Source organism: Lathamus discolor, chromosome 1 (genome assembly GCF_037157495.1).
Source record: "Lathamus discolor isolate bLatDis1 chromosome 1, bLatDis1.hap1, whole genome shotgun sequence".
NCBI lineage: Eukaryota > Metazoa > Chordata > Aves > Psittaciformes > Psittacidae > Lathamus > Lathamus discolor.
In genome coordinates, this window is record NC_088884.1 from 124,410,084 (window position 1) to 124,430,217 (window position 20,134).

General features: G+C 35.8%; 1 protein-coding gene across 4 annotated transcripts in view; it reads right to left on the minus strand.

Annotated features, from left to right (window-relative positions):
- SPOCK3 (SPARC (osteonectin), cwcv and kazal like domains proteoglycan 3) overlaps nt 1-20,134 on the minus strand; it is a 195,737-nt gene that overhangs the window by 8,988 nt on the left and 166,615 nt on the right. For 3 of the 4 annotated variants that reach the window (XM_065694107.1, XM_065694122.1, XM_065694116.1), the window contains exons 7-8: nt 8,825-8,944; nt 1,337-1,558 (exon numbers count right to left, since the gene is read on the minus strand). In XM_065694107.1, coding sequence (XP_065550179.1) covers nt 1,337-1,558; nt 8,825-8,944 — 342 coding nt within the window. The remainder of the gene's footprint in view (nt 1-1,336; nt 1,559-8,824; nt 8,945-20,134) is intronic. The other variant, XM_065694123.1, reaches the window with a different exon arrangement.

Below are 20,134 nucleotides of genomic sequence, written 5' to 3' on the forward strand. Positions count from 1 at the left end.
GCTTTCTTAATGCCCTGGTTATGCTGTATATGCATTATATGAAATCGGTAGAAAAGCCAATTGGTATAAGAACCTTGGCCCGTACTAGGCCACACGTTATGCGCTGTACTTTCTCTGACAATTTAAAAGAATTATGCTGCCCTCCAAAGAGTAAGGATGTTCATACATTAAGCTGACATGATTCTGGTGATGTTTTTTTTTTTTTTTAATCTTAGAGACAACCAAACAAAACATGTTATGTTCTTTACTTTGTTCTTTACATGTACTTTATTTCTGGGATGGGTTATTTTCCATTTACTAATTTTATTAGCAGTACATACATGCTTATAAAAGGAAAAACCAAAATATTGTTCTACTATGAAACAAACAAGGTGTTTTGAATGATTAAATGTTAACTTTTTAAAGTTTACCAGAGAAGTTTATTTAGTACGTACCAACAGAAGCACAGCTTTATTTTTGTTTAGATTTACAACTGGCAGATGTGGCATGATAAAAATCTTTATTTCCACAGAAATCAGAGTCAAACCATAGATGTCGAGTGCTAATGGGAATTTACCATGAGAGTTTTAAGAACACAAGTGAGATTTAAAAACTGAAATTAAAATTTGGCTGTTTATCCCTTTGAAAATCTCATGTTAGTAAGAAAAAATAAGGGGCCATTCTGTGCAGGTTCAGCCAATATTTCATGACTAAATTCTTTGATTGATTACAACTAGTTTAATCACATAATTTCCGTGGTGTTTCACCTAGATCTATAATTGTTATATGATCCTCATGAAAATAATGCTTTTAGGTTGTGCTTATTTAGAGGAATCACATCAGGACATTAACAAGAAATTCATCTAAGCAGTAAAAATGAATTGGTTTTAGGTCCAAATGTCTGAAAATAACTTTATCCATAATATTCATTCAGTTATTTTAATAGGCTCACAAAATAGAACATTAAGATGCCCTCTTATAGATAAAAAAGTTTATTTATAATGTAGGCAAGTAGATTGGTAAAGAAACCATCTAAGTACTTTTATTCTTTACTTTGATCTCCTTTCTTTGCATGTTTACTGGAAGCTGGCACAAGAAACTGTATTGCAGTAAAAGCATTAGCCAGTCTTTTGCACTTCATTTAGAATCAGTGAATTTCTAGCAAGCCTTTGCATTTAGCCTGGGTTGTTTGTTTGTTTTTTGATTCATTTTAGGTATTCCCGGGAGGCAAAAATCCTTAACACAAATTCATGGTATAGCATTTAAGGGCTTGCAGTTCACTGTAATCTTAAAATGTTAAAAAAAGCAATACAAAAAGGTCAGTCATATACATATGCAGGTTGTTCTTATCTTTTACCTTGCTGTCTTTGGAAGCAGTAGCACCACTCATTGTTAGATATCAAACTGTCCTTGTATGTGTCACAAGAATTGAAGAACGCCCTGGTGCATGGCTCATTCTTGTCAAGATAAATGCTTCCAAGTTCTGACTGGTCCAACAAAAGGTCATAGTTTGTATCAAGCCTGTTAAACATCCAGCCAAGGGAGTCTTTGCAAATTGGCAAAATGCTGGTATCAAATCCTAAGAGGAAAACAAACAGCTAAATAAAATCATATAGCAGGAAAGATACAGCAGCTGCTGAGCTCAGACACCACAAAAGAATGCTGAATCATGGAAATTGCTCCAGCGGTACATAGATACAGTGCATGCTACTGAAATAATACACATAAATTGTATGTATGTCATCTTCATTTAAAAACAGTATTAAATTAACCAGGTAAAAAAATTAATCCCACCATCAGTCTCAAAGTATTTAGAAATACGAGTTTTCTTGTCAAACATTATACCTATAACACACATTATGTACAGTAATAAATGATCTACAGTGACTTCCTGGAAAACAATTCTGTTGAGGAATTTCAGTGACATTATAAATCAGGAGAGTGAAGCTTGAGTGGAGTGAAGCTTGAGTGGTTTGCAGTGGTTTGCAGTGGTTTGCAGTGTTTACAGAACTTAGAAGAGAATAAATCCAGGTAACTTGTTGAAGTCCTTTTTTTTTTTCCTCCTATACCATATATTCAATTCTATGAAAAAGAAGCATGATACTCAGCCTCATCGATGTCCTGAAAGTTATGATATTTTATCTTTACCTGATGTACTTTACAGATTGGAGGAGGCCATGGAAAAGATGATTGCTAAGAGCAGCCGGCTGCCAATATCAGGCCTCCTAATACAGCTTGCATCTTCCTAAACTGTTGCTTGGAAAAAGGTCCATCAGGAACAGGCTAAGTTAATCATTCCCGTAGCCAGAGCTCAGACTTCATGTTTGTTTTTCCTGCATTAACAGTAAAGTATGCAGATTTGCATATGGATATGGATGGGAAATTCAGAAACTGCCAGGCCTCTTGCCTATGTAGAAGACATTAGCTGCATCTGATACACACATATGCTATTATTTACAGGAACTCCTCTGTGGTTTACACACTAGCACTCAAAACATTTCCTCAAAAGGAACCAACAGAAATGCTCCCTGATTATTTCTCAGGGGGAGAATATCAACTCTTAGTAAATATAATCTGCTTTTCAAGGTGGAATATTGTTTTCCTGCTTATTAAACTCCTAAGTAATAAATCCTAGTGCACATTAAGGGAGATAGATAGCTTTTGACATTAGGTAGAAATCAAAACAGCATTCATACAAAATGGCTTACATATTGCATTATATAAAAACTGTTTATCTGATATGCCAAGAGAAGTAAACTACACGATTGTTTCCAATAGCAGTACACTGTCCAGTACAATAAAAGACACTGACAAATCAGATGTGAATAAACACACATGCATTCTGCTACAGTACTGACTGCCATCTAGACCATGGCTTTTACTTGTTCAGCATGCAAGATGCACAGCAAGAAGATTTTCACTTGTGATGGATTTGTCTACTATTTTGGCTATAAGAAAACTTTCAGTTAACAGCATCTCACAGCTGAGGCCTACTGTGCACAAGCTGGGAACACGTTTTTCTTCCTAACAGTTTTATCAGGATAGACCTCAGCCAGAAGGACTAAATTAAAAAGGACTATACAGACATGAATGTTTTCTGTCATATCTGCTGTTCACAGAAGTGATGATCTAGATGAGCCTCATCTGGCTCCATACTAGCCCAAGGAGCACATAGCATTAGGCATAACATTCTCTGTCACCTGTCTAGAATTGTAATATATTTATGCTCCCTATGATTACACAGTTAGAAGCAATGCCTTAGTTAAGGCAAGGCACAGGGAAGGTAACAAAGGTTTTACAATAAACCTAGAATAAGTGGCGTTCATTGTACAACAAAAGGTATACGGGTGTCCTGGGTTCAGCAGTAGCAGTCATTTTTCTCCTTCTTAGTAGCTGGTGCAGTGGTGTGTTTTGACTTTCAGCCTGGGAAAAGCGCTGATAACACCAATATTTTTTAGTTGCTGCTCAGTAATGTTTACCCTGACCAAGGACTTCCTGAGTCTCATGCTCTGCCAGGGAGGAGGGGAAGCCAGGACGAAGCAGAGACAGGACACCTGACCCAAACTAGCCAAAGAGGTATTCCATACCACAGCACGTCATGCCCAGTATATAAACTGGGGGCAGTTACCTGGAAGGGTTAGATCACTGCTCAGGTCAGGATGGGTATTGGTCAGCAGGTGGTGAAAGGTTGTATTCTCTCTCCTTGTTATTTCCCTTATCATTATTATTATTGATGGTAGCAGTAGTGATTGGTGTTATACCTTAGTTACTGGACTGTTCTTATCTCAACCCATGGGAGTTACATTCTTTTGATTCTCCTCCCCATCCCTCCGGGAGTTGGGGGGAGGATGGTGGTGCGGGGGGGAGTGAGGGAGCGGCTGTGTGGCCGAGTTGCCTACTGGGCTTAAAACATGACAGTTCTTTTTCGCGTCCAACATGCGGCTCGAACCCATGATGCTGGGATTAAGAGTCCCATACTCTACTGACTGAGCTAGCCAGGCTAGGTAGCCTATGGCCACACCACCCTGAAAACGCTGAACCCAGGACAACGGGAAATAAAAACAGCATAGCCTCAACATCCCTTTAACACCTGTGAAAGTTGGCATCCAGAATTCTCTCCTTTTCCAGAAAGTGTGTTAGAGAATTTTATAAGGTGGGGGATCAAGATGATTCCTATCGCTGAAAGCTACCAGTTTCCTAACAGACTGACAGTTCAGATGAAATGTATACTGTGGGACATGAAACTGACCATTTTATTAACAGAAGAGACCTGAGGAAGGAGAAATAAAATAAAATGCTACAATAAACATCTATATATGTTTCATTGGGTACAAGGATAATGCTGTACAAAAGATTGAGTCAAACCAAACTTCAGCCAGCAATACTGATTTAGTTAATTCAAAGTCTTAATTTTAAGCCAGGATGCATTAATTTAAAATTCCTGCTCAGAATTACTTCTAGGCTGGATTTCTTTTTCTGGACTCTTGCTGTAAGGATGCCTGGGCTTATGCTAACCTGACACATGCAGAAAGAACCTTGTACTTCTAGTAAACTAGAACTATGGTTCAGGTTGCTAACCTGCGCAACTTTGTAATACAGCTTATGGGACTTTTTCTGAGGTAATTTCAGGTAGTTGCTGAATTCTAGGCAGCCAACATTTGCAAAGCATCAAAAATTAAAAAGGCAGTTATTTTTATCTTTTATAACTATAAAATGACTGTGTGGGAGGGTATTGATAGGAGTAAGCAAACTCTTACTGTTCTGTTTACAAGTTCTGTCTGTACATTAGGGTTTCCAAATATAATTCAGCAATGAAGATCAGGGAAATTTAATTTATCGCTGCATAATGTCAGCTGTGTTTCTTCATTGATAAGGACTTAAGATAGCCAGAAGGAAGTAAAAACCTCCCAGCAAACATCTGAAATTCTTAATTTTATTTACACATTGCTATACAAGATTAGTCTTTTCCTGCTGCAAGTTTGCAAGGATATTTGGCAATTTAGTGTAATAATATCTTACCATGTTCATTCTAGACAAACCAATTACAAGTAATTTTCTTTCAGACTTCTTATATTTTTATGTTACTTTCAAAATTATTAGTGTTTTAGACTCCAAAAAATCATATTATGCCCAGGCCATAAGAAGATTCACTATTACCTTTGGCCTCTGGTCTTTCATCTTCTAATATAAAAAGGCACACAAGTATTCCTCAGAAATAGACTGCCTGTTAGCAGAAATATTTGTGGGCCTACAGTATTTTTTTGTGCTTTGCATTTGACACATTAATTCTCTAGTTTTATCACACTAAATTAATACAGAAATAGAACAAAAATTTTAACAGACTTTAACTAGCTACGTAAAATCTCAATTTTTCAGTGTTCTGTTTCACCATCCACAGGGAATTATGATGGGGGTATTACGATGTATGGGAGTGAAGTGCCCTTCCCCCTTTGATTCTTCTATTTAGACCATACATGGCCTGAGGACAAGATTTGTGTGTTTATATTAGCATTTATAATAATGATACTTCTAGATATATGTAATCCAAATACCTCTGGACACACATGGGATTTCAGAAACAAAACCCTATTAAATTATTTGAAATATTTTAGTCTATATTATTAATAAGATTCAGTTTTGGAAAAAAAAAGTGTCAGACAAAATTTTGTAACTCTTGTAAAAACACCTTACATTTTAACTTGTTATCAGTGTATTGATGGCTCTTGCAGAACAACTTTGGTTTTGTTTAGAAATAATATTAATGATTGTACAGATCAATGTGGACTATTTAATACCTGAAACAACTCTGAAAAGCACCAGCAAGGCACTATAAACTTGCACCACATATACCTTGGTCAGGACTGTGCCCAAGCCTTCTAATAAATGGTGTCCCAAGTGAGACTGAGATATGAGAAGTCCTAAATGCATACAGACAACCAGAAAGAATGACACAAATTGCTTTTTTCAATGCAGAATGGTTTTTAAATGCAGAAGGAACTCTATGACTAAAGGACAGCCTAGGGGAAAGGGTGCCAAAAGAGATTTTTAACTACCCAAGGGTAATGAACATTACAACTCTGAAAGGGGAAGTTGAATTCAGGTGGCTTTTTGTCATAGCTGTTGCTCTGTACAGATCACTAAGTCCCATGTTCTAAGGTTGTTATACATGATTAAGAAGTTCTTTGCAAGATTTATTTCTAAGTGTAGCTCTCAGGCATACCCAAAATAGAGGCTGGACTCTCTGGTATACTTAAAAATTAATGCACCTGATGTCCTGGACCTACTATGACTTTGGAGACTAACTTTGAGGGACTTCATTAGGGATGCTACTGAAGAGCTTAGCTCTTCAAGAACAGTCTTATGAATTTCCTAGTGGTATTAGGAAGGACATTACCATGTTAAATAGTTATCATTATTTTAGTTTCTTTGTGTGTTTCAAGGACATAGTGACCTAATATTTTCTTCTAAACTACAGACATGTCTATTTCTCATAAGATGCAGTACCTTCTACTGCCTCAAGTGAGAAATTTTGAAGTTCAGAAATGTACCTACCAGAAAAAAAGTACAGTTGCGTAAAAGCAACTTTTTAAACAATTTTGTATCCCCAAATTCACAAATAAAGAAAACTACTACTGATCATATACATATTCATTCGATTGCTTTGTCTGTAGATGGACTGTCTTTTTACAGTAACCTGTCAAATTAATTCAATGAAGTCAATATTGGCTATTTATAAAATCAAGTAAATATAGTGCAAATAGGATCTACTATACTTGAAATCCACCCCTCCCCAATTAAATATATGCTATTTGAGTAACTGAGCACAGGACTAAAACACTAGACTCTAAACAGTTATTATCCAAATTTTTTACGAAACACTGTGGGTTTTGCCAAAACACTTTTTTAAAGAGAAATAGAAAAGATAAGACAAACTGAATGACCCACATGTAAATACTTTCTACAATTTGATTTGGTTTGTTTTAGTAAAAAGAAATCAAACAAACACACCAAAGCCTATCACCTAACTTCCATGTTTGCATCCTAGCTCTCCTATAACAAAGAGCAAACTTTTCAGCATTCCTGTAACAATGCTACCTCTATTTTAAGGTTGATGAGCTATACCTCTTTGAAACAGAAAATGTAAATCAAAACCAGCACAGTAATCAAATAATATTTTGTCCAACACTGCAACTGTTTAGGATTAATTTCTGCTACCCTGTTACAAGTCTATGTCAAACATTTCTGACAGTACCATGTTCACAGAGAAATTAAAGTTAGTAACAGAATGAAAACAGACTTTCCCACACAGATTATATTTCCTTACCTATTGATGAAAAAAGGCCTTGAAAAGACTATTCTTAAAATTACTTTCTGAACTTTTGCTGTATAAACAAGCTTCTAAAAAGCTGTGCTGTGTTTTCGTCCTTACCTACGCAGTGTGTTACCCTCAACAAAGTGAGTATTCAGCAAGGAACAGAGCCCTGTGCAGTGTTTCATCTAACCTTTAACTGAGCAATGTGTCAACACTAGCTATATTATTAGATAGATTAGATTTTAGCTAATACAATACAATAAATGCTTACTTAAGAGCTGCAAACTTTGCATTTCTGCTGTTTTCATTCCTGGATGAGAAACATATCACATGCCAGTTATGGGCCCCAACCAGAATGCAAATCATAAAAACATTTTTTTATATGTGTTTCTTTCAGTATCAATAAAAAGTGACATTACTGTATTACCACCTTACCTTTGAAACATTTTTGTCAGTGTTGAGTGTTCCTAGACAACACATAATCAACTTTAAGTCACTGTGTTTTGCAGAATTACTTACCTCTTTATCATGAAAACTCACACAATGAAATGACATTTCCAATTAAATGAAATAGATGGATTTCTTGAAGAAAAGACAAAGTAATGCTACAAACAGCAATCAAGCAAAAGCTAAAAACCCTCGACACAACAAACCTCCAAATACTTAATGAGCCAGTAATGAAGGAACTAAGGTAAAGAGCCGCTGGCCAAGTTTTATGAAAAATGCTCTGGGGAAATTTATAGTTTTTTCCTCATATTAATGAAAGGTAGATTTTTATGGCTTACGAAATCTAATTTGACTTTCTCTTCGCAGCAGGACACCACTCTTGAAACTATTATTGCTCACATCAATTGTTTTTTAAATAAGCCCTTTGACAATTGCATTTTAGAACTACTACTTTCCACAATAACAACAACAAAAATTGAATATTTGAGGGGGTTAAAACCAAATTATGCCCCCTACTGTTTCCACTTCATTAGTGCTCCTGAGTTTTTTCCTATCTGAAGTATACCCATAAGAATTCCTTTTTACTTACAAGCTTCTTTTCCATGTGTTTTTCTGTCGCAGTACCTACAGTGGCATCAACTAGCAATGATAGGTCACACATAATTACAGTTCCTGTATCTCATTTCTTAGGACTAGCCACTCAGTAAATCACTTTTCTCTATGGAAAAGTTGCTCAAAATCCCTACTTGTTTCTTCTGTTTTGTCTCATTATTCAACAGCTAATTATCAAGCTGTATCAAATAGACAATTTGATAGCATTAACAAATGAAAGGATTGTGAATGGTAGCTGCCAATCATTCTTAAAAGCAAGAGTCCTGCCAAGTAATGTTGAAAGTTTAAAGTGAACATCTTGTATCGGTACTAAGCCATAAATAAGAAAATAACTCTAGAAAAACGCAAAGTTATGGTTTTGATACACATACCTACTTACAGCATATGAGAACAAAGCAAGTCTTAGCAATGGAAATACAAATGACAGAAAAGTATCTAAGAGAACATCAAATAAGACAAGTAGAAATCTCTTACTGGTTCTTTCAGGCCTTTGAACAATCCTAGTCTTCTTATTCTGAACTCCACTTTCATGAAGTGCCTTAAACCAGTCTCTCAATCTGTTTGCAACCTCCCTGAATTCCAGGTCATTGCACACTGAAAAAAAAAAAGGCAGAGCTGTTTAATGTTTTTCTCCTGGGTGCTAAATAGAACTTTCAAGCTATGCTAAAAAAGAAAGAAAACCCCATAATATAAAGATATGTTCCACAGCTTCCTTTAATTCAGAAAGTTGACTTTCATTACCTAGGTATGCCTTCAAAACACAATTAAGGTATTTAGAAATAAATACATGATGTATAAAGCAACTATGAAATTATATATATATATATAAAGACATCATTTGCAAACTACTACAAGCACTTCTAGCACAGGTATTTTCACATCTTACTGTAAATGTGGCTGTATGGCACCCATGTCAACCTTTTGGACTTTCATTTCTATGTCCATTAAGCAACAGGAACGAAAGCCCTACCAAAAGGGGTCAGAGATGCGATTTAGGCAGATAACACAGAAACATCCAACTTGCCTTCCTACATTGAAGCGTGAAAAGGGGAAATGGGATTCACAGAGAAGGTGATTCAAGAGTGTCCTGAAAGTTTAGTCAATTGACTGTAATTTTACAAACCAACATTCATGAGCACCTAACTGCAAACAGGCAGCTGGGCAGCGATGGAAAAGATGGTTTCTTTTCCCACACACAGCAAAGGTAGAGAAAGCACGGAAGACCAAAGAGAGCATGTGTAGCACAAAGATCATCAGATTAGTAGCAGACTGACTGAAAGGTGTACAGTACTGCTAGTTAGTACTGACATTAGCAGCAGAAGCAGAAAAGAGATGTGCAGTAAGGAGTCCTATTCACCTCCATTATTAAGCTGCTGGAGAAGACAAAAGGCGTTCTTGGTGCAAGCAGAGAACTCCTTCCAGAACTCTGCTTTTCCATTTCATGTGTTTGAGAGAAGCTGACAAGAGAAATAATAGGGTGTGGAGGATGACAAAAACAGGAAAAGCACTGGATGTATGCTTTCCTAGGCAACAGAATACCTTCCTGTCCTGGGTTCAGCAGCAGAAGTCATTTTTCTCCTTCTTAGTAGCTGGTGCAGTGCTGTAGTTTTGACTTTCAGCCTGGGAACAGCGCTGATAACACCAATATTTTTTAGTTGCTGCTCAGTAATGTTTACCCTGACCAAGGACTTCCTGAGTCTCATGCTCTGCCAGGGAGGAGGGGAAGCTGGGAGGAAGCAGAGACAGGACACCTGACCCAAACTAACCAAAGGGGGATTCCATACCACAGCACGTCATGCCCACTATGTAAACTGGAGGCAGTTACATGGAAGGGTTAGATCACATGCCATCTAACCACTTTGATTTATCTACCCTGCATGATAAATACCACCACAGGTCCCAGAAATAACATAGCTACATTAACGGTGCAAATGCTATTTTAATCTAACTTGTCTATGCAGTGCTACTCCAGTTAACCTCTGATGCTGAGGTGACTGATTCAGAGCCAGAATTGAGCTCATTTATAGGCACAGACCCACACACCTACATATATATCCAAAAATACGTGTGCGTATACGTACATATATAAGGGAGAACATGAGGAAGTGCCAGCTACAGGTAAAGGATTAGCCTGAACAGCATTAACAGAAAGATGCATGTGGCAGCTACATGAAGAAGAGAATGCATGAAATTTTCCTTTTTTCTAGAAGTAGCCAAAATGACACACTAAAACTAATAATTTCCTAAGCTCATTAAGGTGTAAAAAACAAAGCACTAAGAAAAGGAGATAGTACCTCTTTGGCTTTTAGGTATAAGAACAAAATAAAACTTGCTGAAACAGCATCTGGTACCATACACTGTCATGCACAATATGACATGAAACAACATCTTCTTTGCTCCTGTGAATTGCATTCCTTTCCAAATGACAGGTATATATGGCACATTTTGGGCATCAGACACATCCCATATCTGATCTCAAAGGAGATGCTTTCTTCCTACTTTAACTTTCCCAAACTTTGCTTGACAATTTATATTATAGTTTTTATCTCAAACACAATGAGAAAATTGTAATGATCTTGGTCTATTTTAATGATTTTGATAACTTTATCATGCAAATAGATCAACTCCAAAATTAAGGTAATCCAAACCAAGCTGATGAAAACTGTCCTTTGAGTATTTTACACCCCATAGCTACTCAAGTGCTGGAGTCAGCTCTCAAAGATGATGTGTAATTACATTTACTGTATTACTAATTTTAATGCAGAGTGAATTTTTGGGTCATTTCCAATATGCTAAGCAAAAGTAGATGTCTTGTATATGTGAAATATGCACAAGAGATACAGCAGAACTACACTAATCTACACACTTAATAATTTACACGTACAAACTGTGTTCTGATCAAAGATATACAGCATGATATTTGAGCATCACAGTTTTTTACCAAACAACATTTAGTTCATTTACTAGCATCTCAGAAAGACTTAAATGGTAGAAGCAGACAGCATATCAGAATTCTTGCCATGAAACTTTCTATCTATTATTTCCACAGGATGCTTAAAATATGTTAAAATTTTGAGTTGGTTACATAACAACTGATCACGGAATGTAATTTTGACTGCTGTCAAATAAAATACACTGCACTGGATTTCTCTTTTTTTTGATCCTACTCTCCTTCCCCCACCTCTTTTTTTTTTTTTTTTCCTTCTCTATTTTGGAATTTTCCATTGAGAAATTTAGGTTCCAGATTTCTGTATATTTCCTATTTTTCAGTGTGTTTTTTACGATCTAGCTACTCTAACTTTAAGAATAATAAAGAAAAGAAAAAAAGATAATTAAGATCTTATTTTTTTATTTTATGGTTCCTCTTAAGTGGTTTTGGTTGGGGCTACTTTAGGTTAACTCCCTATCATCTGATGTCAGTATGCATTCAATTCCATGGCTACTCTTGCATATGGTCCTCTCTACGTATTCTGTTACATTACATTGTTTGACACATTTCAGAAACATTAAACTGATGAAAATAATTCATTCTTTTTATTGTGTTTACTAGGACTGACATGAGAATATAGAAAAAAAGGACACCTTCTAAGAACATGGTATTTTATATTGAAAAATGACAAAGCAGAAAACAGATTTACACAAGTCTGTAAGAACATACGGTACTGGAAAATAGATCCTTAAAGTAGCACAGCTATTTCTACACTTAAATATTAGCGTTAGACCACTTTCGGGCCAGGACCTCCCAATTCCGAAGTTATTAGGTACACCGTCCTCTGACTACAGAAGCCACGATAGTTGTACGAAAGCTGCGTTCATTATCCCATCAAGTGACACAAGCAGAGGACTACTGGCATGACAGAGAAATTTTCTCAAAGGAAAAAGACAATCTTTTGATTCCAAAGGTAGTAAACCCCCTGTTTGGTCCTATCTCAGCACAGATGCATGTGCCAAAACATGACAGAAAAGAACCAGTCCACTTTGCATGCTTTCATGTTAAGTTATAAACACATAAACCCAGAATCTGTGTATTAGGTTTTCTGCATGTTCTTACGTTAAGAAAATAGTCTGGAAGCTGCTCTACAGCTGTCATGTGTATTCACAGCAAACTGCAAAACCAAATATAACTCTAATGTTTTATATATATAAGATCAATATTATTAACAGCTTTTTGTACAATTATGTTTCACAGCTATGGCTCAAACTCATAAGAATAGGGGCTATCATAACCTAATAAGTAAGTCACAAATACTACTTGTTTTAATGTTGATTTAAACCTTAACTACTTTCTTTTTTTCAGTATTTGGATCAATCTGATCAGTCTTTTTACCACCCTGAAGCAAGTGTAAGTAAGTGGCACCTCAAGCACTCATTCTCAAGTTATGAGAACAGTAATTTCTGGCTTAGAGGGCAAGTACAAGTCTCAGGTAGTCTAGGGGGAAATTTTGCCTTAAGAACTTATATATGTAGTGCAAACTTCAAATACTTTTGAATAATATGGCCTAAAATTATCTATGTTTCTTTATGAATCTGCTGAATAGAGCTGTCTCAAGTCTCATAATCTTGCAAAAAGTTCAATTTTATTAGCATGTAGATTCCATATTAATTCTTACTATGTCATACTACTATAGAAGTTTCCCTTCCTTCTTGTTTCATAATAAAGTCATATTTTTATATTGTGGCCAAAATGACTAAGGCAATATTTGTACATTCTGAGTAAACCCAAGAGCCTCAGACTAGAGAATCTCATTTAATGTTACATGCAGAATCAGCCATACATACAAAGAAACTGAAGATTCTTATCACATGGGTTATTAAAAAAGTATAAATCCTTTCTAACATCTTCCACATGTTAAAGATATGATTTTGAATGTCAAATGTTCAACTACAGAATTTTTTTTTTCAAAAGTACTTATCACACTTCAGATTTTTGTTCCTGTTTTGACATGTAGAAAGGAAAAAAGTAGCAAAATAACCTTTAAAATAGTAAAATAACAATTTATTTTCTCTCACACCAAAACTTATATAAGTTTTGCTCAACTTTCCAAGAACATTCAGATAAGCACTTAACAGATGTAAAAGATGTAAGCCTGAAAAATTGCTTTCGGAAAGTCGTAAGAAGCAGAGAACAATATCCTGACTTTATGAGAGTCAGAAACACATACTTTTTTCCACAGGAGCTGGGCTGCACAATGTAATCCTAAGTGATGCCTAAATAAAATCTTTAGGTCACACACACACAAAAAAATCAGGTATATTTAGTGAAAATTACTACATTTAGCTTAATTTTTGATATGTATCCTGTCTTGGTACATTACCTGTCTCAGCAGTCCACCTTATTTCACAGAGATTTATGTGAATAAACCTTGTATTCTATAACAGAGGGGATCAGGTAACACTGTTCACTGGAACACTATGTGCCATTGAAATGTGCTTGCTCAGGGTTATGCTATATAATGAAAAATTATACTAATTAATGGGTTGATGCATTTTAGAATATGTTTAGGGACTTTTCATTCCAGTAATCAGCTTGTAAAGATACATGCTGCTGAAACTGTTGTACTGATTTAAAATAGGTCAAGATGAAGTAATTCAGATTTATTCAGACTATTATTTCACCTGATAGGCAGGGAGCTTAATCTTTACTGGCGAAAGACAGACCGCAAAGGTTGTAGAAGGTTAGACAGTAATCAAAAAAATGCATATTGTGTCACACGAATCCACTGAGGAACCTGTCTGATTTTGTCTAACGCCAATGCAATGCATTTCTGCCATTACCATCAATTCTAGTACCCATTAAAAGAATTAGTATGGAGTAAAATGAAGTCACTAGCCTAAAGGTTACTGGAGTCTCCTGTCATTTGAAGTAATAAAAACTGCTTTTTGAAACCAACATACACAGTCATGCAAAAATTAAGGGATCTGAAAGTGTACAGGTATCAAATCCAGAAATACCTTTATAATAAATATTATTTAAACGTTAGGTGAAACCAAATGTTAAATTTGTTTTCACATACAGTAAATGTTACAATTTGTGTTGGCATTTGAATATAATTTACTGATTGGAAGAAGAATATTGGAAAATGCTGTATCAGTATGTGTTCTTTTGCTGCCTTTCAACTCAAGCTAATTGATGAAGCAAAAATAGTGCTACTGAAAGCTGTAAAGACATGCAGAAAATATTTTGGGTCTAGCATAACAGACTGAATTCCCTAACATATTTTAACCAGCCTTAGCTTTCTGACATAACAGAAAACAGGTTATTTTAAGTGTATACTTTTTATATAAAGAGACATATATATAAAACAATTATTTGTAGTCTAATGAGTGTAAATCATTCGTATATTGACCTAATAAGCACAACGAAATATCCTTTTATTAAGGAGTAGCTTTTGTTAAGTGAAGGGTCAAAAATTATTTAGAGAAAAAAAAAGGAAGCCATAAAAATACCCCACACTGTGTACCATCATTCACAATAATAGATGGAACTACAAGGCTGTAGATAGAACCTGTGTCTCTTTGTTTACTCTGGGAAGAGATACTTTCACCTACTTTTTCAGCAGCAGACCTCACTCAGTTCAATATTCAATTCTAAGAGGAGAAGGCCTAACAATTGTGAAGCAAGTGATACAAAACTAAATAAATTATTAACACACAGTTAAATGGTAATTTAACTGTAGAACTCACCTATAGATCTGTCTTCTTTTGTGCCCACAGCCAGAATATTCCTAATGTCTTTGCATACTATAATACGTCAGTGCCCAAATCTCCTAATAGCCAGTAAGCCTAAAAACTATAACTTACTGATGATATGGCCACTGGGATTAAGTTGGAGGAGAAAGATTAAGGCTTTGATTCAGACAGAGAGATGAAGTACCCTGCCCTGCCAGAAGGCACACTTCCAAGACAAAAGTGGTACTCCACTATCTCATCATGTGGTTTTGCTTGCCACACAACCTGTCATGTGTTTCAGGATACATTCCCCTCCACTACAACCGGAACTGCAGAAGATCATCCCCAACACATACAATCTCCTGCAGTCGAGCAGAACTATATTCATAAATTCATGTATATAATAAAATAACCAAGAAGTAAATATACACGTAACATGGACGATGTGGAGGACAGGGTACGTATCAACCACCTCCTACATCAAACTAGGAACTATCCCACATGAGATTGGAAACTTAACTGTCAGTCTGTGCTGAAGCAAGACTTCTCATCATCCCAACTTTTCCTACATGTTGGAATCACAAAGAAAATAATTTATGTTGGAAGGGAACTCCAGAAGCTGTTCAGTCCTATCCTCTGCTAAAAGCAGGTCTAATTATATCAGGGCAGTGTCCAGTAGTTCATGTCCTGTGATTATTGTCATTCACATGAAGGTTCCTCACTATATGAAAAACTACCCCTCTTAGAAAGGAGAAATACACTACTATCTTGTAACTCTATGCTGTTTTCACAGAAGAGTACAAAAGATTTTCTCATGCTGTAACTTAAGAATTGTACCCATCTGTCCAGGATTGTTAGACATCCAGAAACCTGGTTACAGCAGCAATTCCAACTCAACCGTGAGAAGGATTATTTAGAGCAGTCCAAAGCTGATGCTTATGTACTCCAATGCTCTTTCAGTGCATTATCTACCATTCATGCACCACTGTATGGCTCCACAGCAAATCTTATGTATCTGAGATGCACTGATTAACTGCACATAACTTATGTGCATTTAAATGTATTCTTTCCCAGAGGGCCATGTGTGACAATACGGTAATCATAATACTGCCATTAGAATTTGGGGCTGCCTTTAAAACCGGTATCTATTAACTAGAACATTATGTAAAGCATACCTACTCAGGCTGCCATTCTGCACAGGTTTATGAATTTAGCCCCGAGAAACTGATTGTTGAAACTGAAAATTACAGTCTTCAAACTAAGGGCTAGTCCCTGTTTGGCTAAATTAAAATGCCTGACAATACCAGAACTAAAATTGTATGCAAATGGCCTTACAATTCCTGCAATACAGGGCAGCATTTCAGGCTCTATCATCTCTGTCATAAATGGGAGGAATAACATATGGCAAAACAAAATGTGGTTGCAAAACCAATAAATTTGGCAGAAGGACGAAAGGCCCTTCAAATTTGTAACTAAAGGATGGGACAGTCATCTTTTCATAGTCCCATATGTATAACTTTTATTTAAAAAAGCTATATATTGAAAATCATCTGTACATTTCTATTTTCATAAGCTCATGAAGTTTATTAGCCATCTGTTAACTCTGGGCCAATGATTTTAGGAAAATACCTTGAAAATAACAAATAAAACCATTCTGATTTCCTTACTATTTAACTAAACAATGAATTTTCTACTTCAGTTAGTCTATGTTACGAGATAATTATATAAATGCTGCAGATATTGTATCAGGGAACTGCAGCTGCTTATTCTTACTGTGTCAAATTAATGTTCCATACAGGCATTCTGCTCATGATTAATGTTTCATAAAATTTAAAATTATTTCTATTAAATTACATTTTTATTAAAATAAATCTGATATTTTTGGGCCCTCACAGTTTTAAAGACTTCACATTTAAATATAATGACTAAGCCCGAGTGCACGCAAAATAGTAGTAACCACAACATGCAGAATTTATGTGCTAATATATTCTTTTTAACTTAAAAGATTTAAATTTACTAAAACATTGCAATTAAGTAAGACAACAGTAATTCTTTAATCTGCCAGAAGTATCACAGAACTATTGTGGAATTTGTTGAGTAAGTTTGTGGAGGACAGTCAATATATACGGCTTCTCTTGCTTACTGCTGCTAACCTTTACTGTTGGTTATCATTTCCCATCATGCTCTGTTATTCTGAACTATTAATTACTGAGGATGAAAATGACCTTATTAATCTGTAAATTGCACACTTATGAAGCTAGATAGTCAGCAAAAGAAGTTAAATAGCAAGGAGATGCTCCACTGTAACATGCTATATTCCAACATCTCTTCATTCCCAAATATTTTTATATGTTCAACTGAATCCAGTATTTCACATAACAGAAGATATGGGAAGTATCGAATAGGGACAGAAGAGCAATCTTCTCAGCAGTGAAAGCTTTTCAGACAACCATACCCCAAAAGTGAGGTAGTTTTCTAAATCCAGTTTCAAAGATTCCTAAAAGCACAACACAGCTCTGTTATAAAGCCAGGACATTTTTTTCCTTCCAAGACAAGATTGATAGGATCCCGCAAAGACTTTTTGCATCTGACATAAAACCCCTTGAAACCTAGTAGACAAAAAGATCACCAAACAATGCTCTTTATAAGAAAATTCATTATATATATATGTAATTTCAGTATTTCAAATTAGATATTTTCTGAAATCAGAAATGTTCTGTGCAGGTAAGAGGCTTCAAAGGTCTTTCACACCAAGTAATTCTGCACATAGAACCTGGAAGGGACTGATGGATCTTTCTATTGTCAGAGAAAACTACCATTGTGCCTTGATAGGACTGTCTAGTGGTTTGCACCTTTTCTTTTGCAGGGAAGGATAGCAGAATTGAATATTGGGCTGAACAATCACTGACTAATAGAAATTAACTCTGTTCTGCAAGTGTCTGGCATAAAGAAACTTTCTATCACAGTGGATACCACTGACAGTTTTAAGGCTTGCATTGCAGCACTTCTTTTCGTATTTACCTTAACTATTTGCTTCTGCTTAATCATTAACATTGCTCTTAATCACTTAAAAGTGTGCTGAAGAGTACAATTGCCTATGGGCCTCTCTGTGAGGACTGAGAGGGAATTACTTCAATTTAGTTAATTATTTGTGTCTTTCCTAAAGTAAGGCCATCAGAGGTAGATTATCCCTTTCTCTAATACTGAAGAAAACTATGGCAGTCAATTAATTGTACCAGTACTCTAAGAGCAGGACCCATTCCACCTGGCACAGGAATCACATGCACTGAGTTGTAAACTCTACTATACTGTACCATCACCTCACTGCAGTCAGAACTCTAGTTAAGTAAATGCAACCTACAACTGTGTCTCCACATAAATTCATTAATCAAAAGTCAAAAGAGAAATGAAGAAAGTAATGATTTTTAAAAAATAAATGATTAGGGCACAAATTTCTGAAATGTTTACATGTGTGTACATGAAATATGCCAGCAAAGTGCAATTATGCTTTGCTAGTCTATGCACTGAACACTAAATGTATTGTTCGTGAATGTCTGATGTAGAACAGAGAATTTTTATGAGATATAGAATATTCATAAAGATACAAATTTATTTAGCCTTGGTAATTTCTGATGTGGTTATTCCTGTCCTTAAGTCCAAAAATCCTGCATTACCAACAGTCACCCTACTGAATTATTATTTTTGAAGAGGATGGGGAAACTCATTCACAGCACTGTTTTATAAATAAATAATAACGATATGAGAAGCATGCATTAACGAGGCATAAGTGGGTGTATGAAATGGTGGAGGGTGCAGTGTCTGATAGGATACCATTTGCTAGTTAAAGGACTATAAATCCTTAAATGTTGCTTTTTCATTCATATAGACTGCAGGAAGAAGTCCATGGAGAAAACTATTCCCAGAGTTACAACTGAAATGGGAACAGCTACTCCAGCAAAGAGGCTGGCACTGAACCAGTAGTGTGGATAACCAAGGGCAAGAGCCAAGAAGCAAACCAATGACCTACATTATTTGTCAGTGCCAACACACCCTTATGAGCTCCCACGTTCTTTCATGCCAAGTCTGTGACCCAGAAATGGAGATCATGTCATGTTCAGTATAAGAAGAAGTGGCTCCAGAGCAAGTAATGATCACTGAATATTTTGCAAGGCATGACAACATTCAGAAAAGAAATAAAATTGTGGGTGTTCTCCTAGTTTAAGGGAAAGATTTAACACCTGTTTTTTTCAGGGGAGATATTGAATTGCAATGCTGAAAATGAACTGAGTATCCTAATAAACTGCTGCAGCATAAAGCAGTTACTAAATAAATGCGTAAGTTTACCCTTAGTAAAGCTTTGAACCTTCTACCAGAGTAAAGAAAATAACACTTCCAGAGGTTGGCACCCTTCTTTCAATATAAAACTGTCAACACAGAATTAACAAAAAAGGGAAAAAATCCCACCAAGAAAGCTTTCCCCTTTTTTGATCAAAATATTCCGCTTTTTCTACCTGTTCAACTGACTGATGTACTGAGATAATACAGGTTTTGTCTGAGCAGACTGGATTCTAACCTCAGGGTTGCTGTTCTCCTATTACAGATCAGGGTCCATGCATGTAGTCACAATACAGACATACAGGACCTAGCAACAGCATGTGCTTTTTGGGAAGCTTAAACTGTGCTTTTCTGCTCTTACATATCCTGTCAATGAGAAACAAAATAGAAAGTTCCTCATCTATATAGCCCTTCCATTTATACTGAACAAAGAGTACAAGGAAAGAAATAGAAGACCTTTGCCATTTAACCAGCTGGATTGAATAACTCTCCTAAATTCTTTAAAAGACCTCTTCTTAAACACACTGATAACAAATTATGATTTGAGGCATCAAAAATAGAAACTAAGTTATCTGAATTGGCAACAGAAGACCATATAAATTTAGCAAAATCAAAGCATTCTGTGAAGTCAATGTGCAAGGCTATCAGAGACTTTGTAGCTTCTGTCATTTGCAATTACATCAAATATAAGTTGAAGAAATCCATAGTTATAACACTGCCAATTAGGATTTCAGAAATCCATTAAATTTCTCCAGAAGAATTGATGGCATTTCTTTTGTT